General features: G+C 39.6%; 1 protein-coding gene across 1 annotated transcript in view; it reads right to left on the reverse strand.

The window, feature by feature from the left end:
* LOC139713504 (importin-5-like) overlaps positions 1-12,316 on the reverse strand; it is a 59,866-nt gene that overhangs the window by 20,874 nt on the left and 26,676 nt on the right. Inside the window, exons 4-13 of the mRNA XM_071625231.1 lie at positions 11,484-11,586; positions 10,016-10,112; positions 9,135-9,239; positions 8,731-8,856; positions 7,781-7,901; positions 6,851-7,045; positions 6,333-6,460; positions 5,717-5,806; positions 4,789-4,962; positions 1,647-1,865 (exon numbers count right to left, since the gene is read on the reverse strand). Coding sequence (XP_071481332.1) covers positions 1,647-1,865; positions 4,789-4,962; positions 5,717-5,806; positions 6,333-6,460; positions 6,851-7,045; positions 7,781-7,901; positions 8,731-8,856; positions 9,135-9,239; positions 10,016-10,112; positions 11,484-11,586 — 1,358 coding nt within the window. The remainder of the gene's footprint in view (positions 1-1,646; positions 1,866-4,788; positions 4,963-5,716; positions 5,807-6,332; positions 6,461-6,850; positions 7,046-7,780; positions 7,902-8,730; positions 8,857-9,134; positions 9,240-10,015; positions 10,113-11,483; positions 11,587-12,316) is intronic.

Below are 12,316 nucleotides of genomic sequence, written 5' to 3' on the forward strand. Positions count from 1 at the left end.
CTTTCCTGCAATAGCCGTGTGTAGTTAAACAATTTATGGAAAACAGTAGTTTCAATGAAACATGCAGTATATTTTTGACAAAAAATAACTAGAAATATCACTGAAGGTGATTAATACCCCCACCCCGTGACGACAGTCTTACCCAAGGAATGATCTTTCCTTGATCTTCTGCCATTTAAATGCCGTTACCATGGCAACGCAGCTTCCGACACGTCCGAAAAATATGTCTTGCACATCTTCCCACCAAGACTATTGTGTGTGCCACATTTCATAAGCTTTTGTCAAAAACTGAGGAAGTAGTTCAATCCACAAGATCTTTCCTTGATCTTCCGCCATTAATATGCCGTTACCATGGCAACGCAGCTTCCGACACGTCCAAAAAATATGTCTTGCACATCTTCCCACCAAGACCAATGTGTGTGCCACATTTCGTGAGCTTCAGTCGAATACAGAGGAAGTAGTTCAATCCGCAAGATCTTTCCTTGATCTTCTGCCATTTATATGCCGTTACCATGGCAACGCAGCTTCCGACACATCCGAAAAATATGTCTTCCACATCTTCCCACCAAGATCAGGGTGTGTGCCATATTTCATAAGCTTTGGTCAAAAAACTGAGGAAGTAGTTAAATCCGCAAGATCTTTCCTTGATCTTCTGCCATTAATATGCCGTTACCATGGCAACGTACTTTCGGGTACTGTCAAAAAATGCGTCTTGCACATCTACAACCAAAGGCACACATCTGTACCAAGTTTCATGGAAATTGGGCAAAAACTGAGAAAGTAGTTTGCAACACAAAATTTTCCATCATTTTGGCTCATAATATGTGAGCTGTTACCATGGCAACATACTTTTTGTCACTGTCAAGAAATGTGTCATGCTGACCTATATCCTAAGACAAACATTCAATATGAATTCCATGAGAATTGGAAGAACACTGATGAAGCAGTTTTGCCATGAAGCATTTTGCCCTATATTTTACCAATAACATGCCGTTACCATGGCAACGCACTTTTTGCCACTGCGGAAATATGTGTCTTGCACATTAACATATTCAGATGAACATCTGTACCTAATTTCATAAAAATTGATCAAAAACTGTGGGAGGAGTTCGCGACGCAAGATTTGTACCCATTTTTGCCCATAATATGCCGTTACCATGGCAACGTACTTTTGGGTACTGTCAAAAAATACGTCTTGCACATCTACAACCCAAGGCACACATCTGTGCCAAGATTTATGGGAATCGGTTGAAAACTGAGGAAGTAGTTCGCGACGCAAGATTTGCAACGGACCGAATGCCCGACCGCCCGACCGACCGCCCGACCGCCCGACTGTCCGCTGATTCCTATATACCCCCTTCAAACTTCGTTTGGCGGGGGTATAAAAAACAGTACTTAGCACAGCAATATAGTAACAGCTGGCATCTCTGCTACTGGGAGTCTGCATATATCTGTGAATGGTAGCATATGCAGAATATGAGGTTTAGACTGCTATGACAAACCAACCTCTAGCAATATTTAGAGATTCTGATTTTACAGATATGTCCTTCTTTATCAGCACCTCACATATGGGCCTCCTGATGCAAAGCAAGCACAACAGTAAAGGAGAAAGACTACCAGAGAATCTACCGGAGAGAAACCCTCACCTTCTGGGTTCCCACGGCCAAACCGATGAGACTGATGCACTCTATTGTCTTTCCCCGCAGCAGCCGGTACTCCTTGGCCGTGGCGTTCTGCACGATGTGTTTGAGGCTGGGCATGAAGTGGTCGTAGAACGGCAGGAACTGTTCCTCGGTGGTGTCCGCCACCGCGGCCAGGGTCGTCACCATCTGTTCCAGGACCAGCTTGGTGCCCCTCTGGACCAGCTGCCAAGGGGAAGAAGATAGTGGAGTCAGATAGAATCAGATAGATTATTATCCATACAGAGGATTTTTAGAGCCCAAATACAAGTGTTATTTTGTCGACGAACATCATAACCTTCGACCCATTTAGACAGTTTGTTGAACTCGACCAATATTTTTTGCCGAGGCGACCAATATTTAAAATATTGGACGGCAAAAGGGGGATTCCCCAAAGTCTTTTTATAAACTGCACCGTGATTGGCTGAGATATATACGAGATGACCTGAAATATGAAGTAAAAACGTCTGTGATTGGTCAATCACGAATTTACTAAAATATCGTTTTTCTAAAATTCTGTGTTTATACAAACAAATTTTATATACATATCTAGTTGAAATTGTTTTGCATACAATATTTCAAATTATTATCCATACAGAGGATTTTTAGAGCCCAAATAAAAGTGTTATTTTGTCGACGCACCTCATAACCTCCGACCCACTTAGAAGGTTTGTTGTACTCGACCAATAATTTTGGCCGAGGCGACCAATATTTAAAATATTGGAGGGCAAGAGGGGATTCCCCAAAGTTTTTTATAAACTGCACCGTGATTGGTTGAGATATATACGAGATGACCTGAAATATGAAGTAAAAACGTCTGTGATTGGTCAATCATGAATTAACTAGAATATCGTTTCTTCTAAAATTCTGTGTTTATACAAACAAATTTCCTATATCAATTAGTTGAAATTGTTTTTCACACAATTTTTCAAAATATCACTTTCAAAACAGGAAGTTAAATTTAGGTTTGATGAAAACAAGTTGCATTTTTTTTTGTGCATGCAGGCGCAAGGCGACGATTGATCTGCAGCTCTGCATGCTCAGCGCTACTGCTAGATAGCCCGCGCGCGATATAATGTAGCCGGCCGCCGCCGCTGCGCTTGCATTTGCATGCGCGATATGCATATTACAGTTACTGTACATTTAGTACGTGTGTACAAGTACGTTATATACAGCACAGTAGGACTAGTTGTGGTAGTAGTAGCCTAATTCGATCTTTCACGATCTACGGTAGATGTGACGTGAATTGTTTCTCAGATCTCGGATACAAATACATCTAATTCTGGTCTAAATTAGCTAGATATCGGTCTAACAGTAACATGACGGCTACCTTGGATAATAGATCACTGTTTTATCAGAGACTGAAGTGGATTAACTTGCACTGAAGAGTGTACATGTACCATACCCCATGTCAGGATCACTACACAGTAGGAACAGCACTCGGAGTCGGAGACAGAAAGGGTAGGCCTAAGTGAAAACTTCCTTTGCTAAAATCCTCTGTAGGATAATAATGATGATATTGAATGTCCTATTTTCGATTAATACAAGGAAATATTGGACTCGCTAAGCAAAATATTGGACTCGTCTTCGACTCGTCCAATATTTGTGCATAGCTCGTCCAATATTTCCTTGTATTAATCTCAAGGCCATCCAATATCATATAAATATCACTTTCATACAAGGAAATTAAATTTAGGTTAAATGAAAACGAGTTGCATTTTTTTTTTTTTGTGATGGCGACGATTGATCAGCTCAGCGCAACTGCTAGATAGCCCGCGCGCGATATACAAATACATGTAGCCGGCCACAGCCGCTTGCATTTTCATGCATGTTACGTTGTATACTAAGTACAGTAGGCCATAGGACTACAGTACAAGTAATTCGATCTTTCACGATCTACGGTAGATGTGACGTGAATTGTGTCTCAGATCTCGGATACAAGAACATCTAATTCTGGTGTAAATTAACTAGATCTCGGCCTAACAGTAACATGACGACTACCATGGATACATAGATCACTGTTTTATCAGGGAATGAAGTAGATTAACTTGCACTGAAGAGTGTACCATACCCCATGTCAGGATCAAGTACAGTAGCTAAGTAGGAGACCATACAGCACTCGGAAACAGAAAGGGTAAGTGAAAATATTCTTTGCTAAAATCCTCTCTGTAGGATAATAATGATAATATTGGATGTCCTATTTTCGATTAATACAAGGAAATATCGGACTCGCTAAGCAAAATATTGGACTCGTCTTCGACTCGTCCAATATTTGTTCATAGCTCGTCCAATATTTCCTTGTATTAATCTCAAGGCCATCCAATATTATATAAATATGTTTCAACTGAACTGGCCAATATTTGCATGAAAAACAATGATGCTGATGAAGTGTTGATGGTGATAACTGATATGTCATTGATCATCATCATCATCATCATATAGGAAAGGAAAATGAACAATACATGCATAAAACAGGCACAAGGGTACAATCTTCTCCTTCTTTGTTTGGCACAATGTGCAAGCTTGATACTGCTTGCTGACTATTGCTAGTCACATGGGGCGAAGCTTAAACCATGCCTGTGTGACCAGATCTTCTCCATTTCTCACAACTCACACCTATGCATCCATATCACCATCATTTCTATAGCCACACCCGTGTAGCCATAATACCTTCTTCAGCGCTCAAAATACCCAATGGACAACTTGCTGCTATGTCCTTCCAACTGACTGGCCAGAATGCCCCTTTCAAAATCAAACCGTTCAGGCTACAACATTTTGTTACTCACTTGTGCCCCTTTAACCTGATGAGGTCAAGTCCCGAGTATACTTGGGCAAGTGTCCATGGGAAATGCATGTTCTAGCAAAATCAGTCCGTCCTCAATGGGTTAAGCGACCCTTTAATTGGTTTGTGACCCCTCAAAAAAAAGTGACTTAGACCCATATTTGATGAAATTTGAGGCCTACATCTTCAAACCCCAGAGACATCCATTTGTCCACATCATTACCCACTCACCCTCTCTCATGTCAAACCTATCCCATGCAAAATAAGACAAACAATGCAAAACAAGACAAAACAAAAAAAAACAAAAAGAAAAGAAACTCTTTTCACCTCTTCCATCTTGGATCTGATGACCTCACCGATCTGCCTCAAGATCGGCTCAAGGTACGGCTGGAGGATGGACTTAGGGCAGTCTTCGCTGAAGTTGACCAGGGCTGCCCCAGCGTGGGCCTGCACCCGTGGGTTGGAGTAATCCTGGAGAACCTGCAGCAGTCCAGGTATGACCTAAAATTGCCAGAAAAAAAATACAGGATAAGAAAGTACTTTTAGTTTTGAAAAGATAGAGGGTCAACTGATATTTGTGAAAATAACAAGCCAAAATATTGGCTTCCCGCAAACAAAAGTACATCATCTCATAAGTGGGAAATTGCAGGTTTTGTTTGTTCAAAAGGGGCATACTCATTTCTCCTTCTGCCATTGTGGATCTCGATTGCAAATCTTAAGCACTCACAAAATCATCTTCCGCATCTAATGCTCACTACATACACGGCCAATACATCAATTTCCCAACTGTCTTGACAGAGAAAAACTTGCAAAAATTACCGAGATCAATAGCTTGAGAAACGAAATGAAAATAAAAGCGCGATGTTAAAAAAGTTATGCAGAGCATTCTTTTTTTACAGTAAATTGATGTGCCTATGCAAGGTTAGAACAAAAAGAAACAAATTGATGTACGGCTGAGAGGAAGACTCTGTGACACATAAAAGTTTTGGGGCAGAGGCATAGTGATGAAAACAGACTAAAAGACTACGGAATTGTGCTGGTATTACTATTATGTAAGGAAATTGTTCTCAAATACAAAAGTATTGCTAACATGTTACATGTTTATTCTTATTCTTCCTCATCATCATGTTCTACACATACTCGTATGCGACACGAGAATGAATATTCACACTTGGTACTTTCAAGAGGTCACAAAAGTCCATCACAGGGGAGACATGGGACAGACAGATGGACCAAAATATTGACTCCAAATCACCTTTGCATGGAACTTCACTTCAAAGACTGGGGCAAAATCGGTCGCCATCTGACCCAGTGCATTGCAGGCAGCATATCTGACTCGTGGATGCTGATGGGACAAACATCACAAAATACTCATCTTCAGTCCAAAACATAAGGTCATGTATTTCCGTAACTCTCGAGATACACTTTCTTTTGCACAATTTTCATTAAAAGCAGTCATCAGAATTTCTTTGAATATTGTCTGAAAAAATCTCTGTTTATGGGTAAAAGTAAAAATCTCAGGAGAACAGATTTATTTCTTTATTTTCAGTGATATAGTCTGTTGAATATATATGACATTTCTCTACCATCATCAGTTGACTTGCCTATATGCAACCATCTGTACATGTTTGGTATATAAGCAGAGGTAAATGCATTTTTTTACTAAGACATTCACATGGGAATAATAACTTGTAATTATTCACACAAAAATTTGAGCTACATTTATAACACAGAAAACAGGTTTATGATACAATCATAAATTGTACTTAAAATCCTTAAAATTTTATTTGTTTTTTTCTCTCTTTTGTCTTCTGTCAAATAGCAGCCCAAGTGGAACCATGGAATTTTGATGCAGACAATTCAAGGCTTACCTCCTCCTTGTAGAGAAACGGCAGGACGGAGTCGACGACCTTCTCCAGGACTGCCTCCATCTGGTTGTGGCATCCCTCGCCGACCGCAGAAATCGCCATGAGGGCAGCATGCCGTGACTTCCAATCTTCTGATTTTATCATGCAAAGTATGAGATATAATAAATCAATCATAACACAAACAAAATCAGAACATCAAAGGCACGTCAATCATCTGACAGCTCAGTGAAGCAAAATTTGTCGGTTGAGAATGACAAAGGCGATAAGTTGCCACTAAACCCATAGTGATAAGGCAAATTAACGCCCTTCTCATTCTCAGTAGACAAATTTGTGACTTTCGAATGGATTGTCTGATTTTCATCACACTTTCACGGCTATGTTCTATCAAAATTGCTGCCTTCTCTCAATTGACAGGTATATGACGGTGAACTTGTCTAAGTGTCTGGGCATGTAAAGGTTAAGTATGATGTGAAATAACAGTAACTTTGTTTCAATGAAAGAAGAGATAAATTGCCGCTCACCGTTCTGGAGTAAGCTGGGCACGATAGCGATGATGTGCGGCAGCATCGTCTTCCCGCCGATGCCACAGGCAAACCGGTCGAGGGCGCTCTCCCCGGCCACGGCATTGCTGTCGCTGTCGTCGTCCTCGATCTCGTCGGACAGTGCCCACTCTGGGTCATCCTCCAGGTCAGTCATCATCTTCATCATGAGTGGAACTGAGGAAAAGGAAAAATTAGTCATCTTATCCGAGGGGCAGCTAATGATGTCATGGTTCGTACCAGCAGATGATCATCATCACATTTTATCATAACAATGTCCAAACTGTTTATAAAGTGATGCTGTGAAATATGTCCATAAAGTCCATAAAGAATTCAAATGCTGGGACAATCGCCTCTCCTTTGTCTCTTGTAATAGCAACCAACAGCTACCATGATGAAAGAGATTCATTTTATTTTTTTTTTTTGCTTTTAGATGCTTCATCTGCCACATGTTTTTCTTCATCAGTTATCATACAATACATTTTTCTTGTTGTTTCTTCACTCCATTTTTTTTACACTTCTTTGCAAGTTTGCATCAATACACACTCAAACCATAAAGCAAAGAGTTGATGAAGACCAAGACTTTGTGGTCTTGGTAAGTACGAACATAGAGATGGTCTACAGCAAGACAAGCCTTTACAAATGTGTCAACACCAAGAGAGACATTTGGGACTATAGTACGCTTTGGGTTGTTGTTGTTGCTGTTGTGGTTATGGTACTTGTTGTGATTGTTGTTGTGGTTGTCGTGGTACTTATGGTTGTTGTGGTTGATGTCGTTGTCGTCATTGTTGTCGTTGTTGTGATTGGTGTTGTTGCCGTCTTCATTTAGTTGTTGTTGTCATTGTCCATGTTGTTGTTATCATTTTGTTGTTGTTGTTGTTGTCATTGTTGGTTGTTGTTTTTGTTACTTACCAACATGCTTGATGTACTGTGGGTATCTCCTGAGCATGGCAGCTGCCGTCTCAGATAATGTAACAACCATCTCCAGCCCAAGATGTCTCCAGTTATCCGGAAGTTCGCCGTTATCGATCACCTGGGGTCCACAGAAAGGAGGAGAAAAAAATCAATCTTTTAAACAAGTTCACAGATTTAATCATTCAGGAAACAATTTTATGAAACATCACTTAAGTGTGTATTCTAGTGATGTGGGACATATTCAAAATTGTTTTTATGTTGTGTATGTGTATGTGATGGACCACTTCATCGGGTTTGCGCCCTTGCTCTTTACAAGTGATGTGGAGTGGGATTCTCTACTTAAATTGAGTTTGGACTCTGTCACTTATGGGATCTCCATCTATGTCCTGTCTGAGGGGCAGAGTATATTTGACTTTTATCAGATGGGATAGCATGATGACAAACAATGTTGCTCAGCTTCGCACTCTAAAATTCGAATCCTGGCCACTTATCTGCAAGGGCAGACATGCTATCAACTCTGCCATCTCACTGCAACTTTTGGCAGTCGCAGCGACAATGTTTCACTTTGAGATCACGTTATCTATGAGGACATGTCCTGTAGGACATCAACTGATATTCTTTGCACTCCTGCCTGGTATATCACATGGCATTCAACTAAATCAGTTCCATGACATTTGCTCCTGCGACAGTTGCTCCCATGAAATATCTGCACACTAAAGCCAAACATAAAACCTACCCCCAAATATAACCCTAACCCTAATCCTATTTCTCACATGAAACTTGACTTAAAATCCTATCACAACCCTGACCTAACCTTAAGTCCTTGGAGAAAATAAGACTGGAGAAACTGCTACAGGAACAAATGTCATGTCACCAACTTGATCACAGCACATGTAAGACTCTTTTATCTGATGGTGGGGTGTGGGGAGGAGGGGGAATTAACTCACTTGCAGAGCCAGGGTGAGAACGTTCTCCATGTATGGCCTGAGAAGTTTGGGTGTGCTCTCCTCCAGTTCCAAGAAAGCCTTCAGCAGCGAGTCATCGTCTTGGCTCTTGATGCTTTCTGTTATTGTCTGTATTTGTGGTGGGGGGGGGGGGGGGTAAACAAATATGAAATTAGGACAATTTAGGTAAACATTCAAATATCAACCGTTTGGATAGAATTAAAAATCATACAAAATGGTAAACTTGAAACAACAAATAATAGAACTCTCTTTTAATACACATTTGTATTCAAACAATCTCTAACCTGTGATTGTTTGTGCACACAGTATTGATCTGAACACACAAAAATTATACACAAATGGAGTCTGGACACAAGGCTAGTAGCGAAGACAAATTTTAGACTTACATCAAGTACTGCAGGCATGAGGTCCATGAAATGTTTCTGGATGTTTGTCTCCTTGCTGTTGACGACGATGAAAGATATTGTGGCTTTGGCAGCAATTATTCGCACCTAGTGAAAACAACAAGAGCTGTTCATGTAATTGCAGATTCACAGATGCCACAATAATGGACTCGAGTCTCAGGATTTATTTCAAACCTTCATCAGAGCCATCGTTTCAAGGTGAGAGCCACATTTGAAGTCCCATTATGGCTCAAATATGCGATAATAACGATAGTTCCAATGAAAATTTGTCTGACGGATATAGAACACAATTATTTTATGAGTGAAAATAACAGCTCATCATAATGGTATTTTCAATAATTTCCACAGTCAATGCTAAACCTTGTCAACAGTATTTCATAAATTCTGAAAATATATAATTAGGAGATACTAAACTCATATATATTCTAAGATAGAATGGCTGCATGACACACATAGTTCCAGTAATTAACCGATTAAGCTGACTTTGATCCATCGTCCAAGAAAAGATGTATTCTTAATTGCACAAACTGATGGGTCATCATATGCAAGTGCATCTGTGGATCTTTGCCACTAGGACAAATCCCAAGTAATAAACACTTCCACTTCAACATCTTCAAATTGGCAATGTCAAACCAATAAAACGTGCAGTACAAACAACAAAATAGGTCATTTCTATCAATCAAGTCATGACCCATCCATGGTTTAGCATCTTCTGAATGCCGACTTTAGCTCCAAGATGCAGATTTTACATGTACCTTAACAAGCACCAGAAGATATGTACCACTTGAGCAGCCCATACGAAGAACACGATCCACACCTCCCCGCCCCTATCATTCTTCAACCACTTTCACTGGTCCCCTTACCCCTAATTGCTCTTGCTTGTCCAGACATTGGCTCAGCATGTCCTTGATGACCACCAGGTAGTACTCTTGCTTGTTTCCAAAGATGCCAGGAAAGTTACTGCAAATCATTAACAACAAAAACAACATGGTATTAAAAAACTGACATTAACTCGTTTAGCACGTTTTGATTTTGCTACAACACGCATTTTCCACAGACATTTGCCTGAGTATACTCGGGACTTGTCCTCAATGGGTTAATCAATGCAGCAACTACCTCATATAATCAATGTTTAACCTACTGTTTATGCCATATATTCAGCGGAATTTCCTGACAATTTCATGAGTGGTTGAATTTGTGATTGTGGAGTACAGTATCAAACAATGAAATGTATGCGTGCACCTCACATTTATGGATCAGAGTTAATATTTTCGCTGTTTTTAGATTTGCAAATAGCACCTGACTTGCAAAATTCACGAAAATAAAAACCTCGCAAAATATTTGACGTGTACAGTATCATGTATAAGAAATCATCTTTCTGTGATTTGATGCTTACTAAAAATCTGTTTAGCTTCATTTTCATCAATCATTGCTAGTATTGTATAAGAAAGAATGAACAACTGTTTTTTATTTGATCTTACTCAAAGACAATGATGCCAATTCATGACACTTCCACATGAATAATTGCACCAACGCTTCAGATATCACACTTAACCCGTTGAAGATGGTTTGATTTTGCTACAACACGCATTTCCCATAGACGCCTGCCCGAGTATACTCGAGATTCATCCTCAACGGGTTAAAGATGTGATAGCATGGGGATTCTTAGAGTGTGAAGGCTGGCCCGTTCGTATGATATTCAAATATTCAGGTAACAAATTGTATACAGCTTCATCACTAATCTCTATGTGAGTGTACACAGAGCCAAAGAATCTTGACTAAAGTCGACCATTACTGACGAGCATACGCTACGATGTACATTTTACTTATTCGCTGACTGGTGCTTTTTGTGGTTTCCGACTGTACCCCATTTGGGCAGCGAATGAACTGGTCCACCCATGAATCCCCACGCTACCCAGCCTTTTAAGGTACTATTTACCATTTGCACATGAAACAAAAACCCAGCTTTAGTGCTTCAAAATAGTTCTAGAAAACATGAGTTACAGACAGAAACAACCAATATAGAAATGTTCATCAGTGACCAGAGGTAGTGATATCTCCTCATATTTCAGGCTTTATTGCAAAATTTTCATATCGTAGGATGTTTTGTGATAGAACTGACCTACACATATATGCATCAAATGTGATAACTCAAACATTTTTAAAAATCACTGCTCCCATAGGTAAAAGCAGTACCTTTAACAGACTTGATGCAAAAAAGTAAAATATGTATCAATGGCAGAGAGACAAAATCAAAACTGTTTTTCTGACAAAGCAAACAAACAAACAACAAAACAAAACAAAACAAAACAAAACAAACAAAAAACTTACTTGAATATGTTGAGGGCGCTCTCTTTGAGTTCTGCGACAGTGGAGGTTCCACACTGGAACAGGAACTGCCATATTTCCGGCCACAGCTGATTACCTTCCTCATCTGATGGCAAATCCAGAACATGCAGACCATTTTTTTGTTTGTTTTTAATCTGTAAAACTATTTTGTGTACACCACCTACCTAAGGAAACACTTCCCTCCACCTTTCCCCTAATAATAATGTACTACCAAGGATGGTAGACATTTATCAAATGTATCGCATGTATTGTAAGTTGCACGTCTGGTGAGTACTCACACCTGTAGATAGACTAGACTGTCCCAAAGTTACATCACTTTTTTTATGTACCCATACAAAATAAAACAAAATCTGAGAAAGTTCTTATGACAGATAAGCAATGGCATCTGGATAAAAACTGTTTGGCAGAAGTTTATGAGTGAATTTTTCTTGAAAATACACATCATTTGGAGACTGGAAATACTTTCCTTAAGATCTTATAGGGACAGATAGTTTGATGTAACTTGATGCAAATTAATTTGAAACATTCTGGTTGTTAAGGAACGACCTTTACAATCATGTAAACTACAGAGATCATATGTTCAACTTTATCATCAATCCTTCTATTGATACTGACATGAAGTGTTGTTGTTGTTGTTTTCAAGATAGAAGTGAGAGAGAAAATGAAGTGTCCTCTTGGGTAGCCAAACAGTCATGCATGTGTGTTAAAGCCTTGCAACATGGAAATTTCCCCTGTCTTATTCCAATTATGCAATTCATTGCCACATCTATAGCTGCCAAAATATCAGCAAGTCATAACAAAGAGTTTCACTTTAA

This window comes from Diadema antillarum, unplaced genomic scaffold (assembly GCF_040938485.1).
Source record: "Diadema antillarum isolate AM-2024a unplaced genomic scaffold, OU_Dant_1.0 seq00001990_RagTag, whole genome shotgun sequence".
Lineage (NCBI taxonomy): Eukaryota > Metazoa > Echinodermata > Echinoidea > Diadematoida > Diadematidae > Diadema > Diadema antillarum.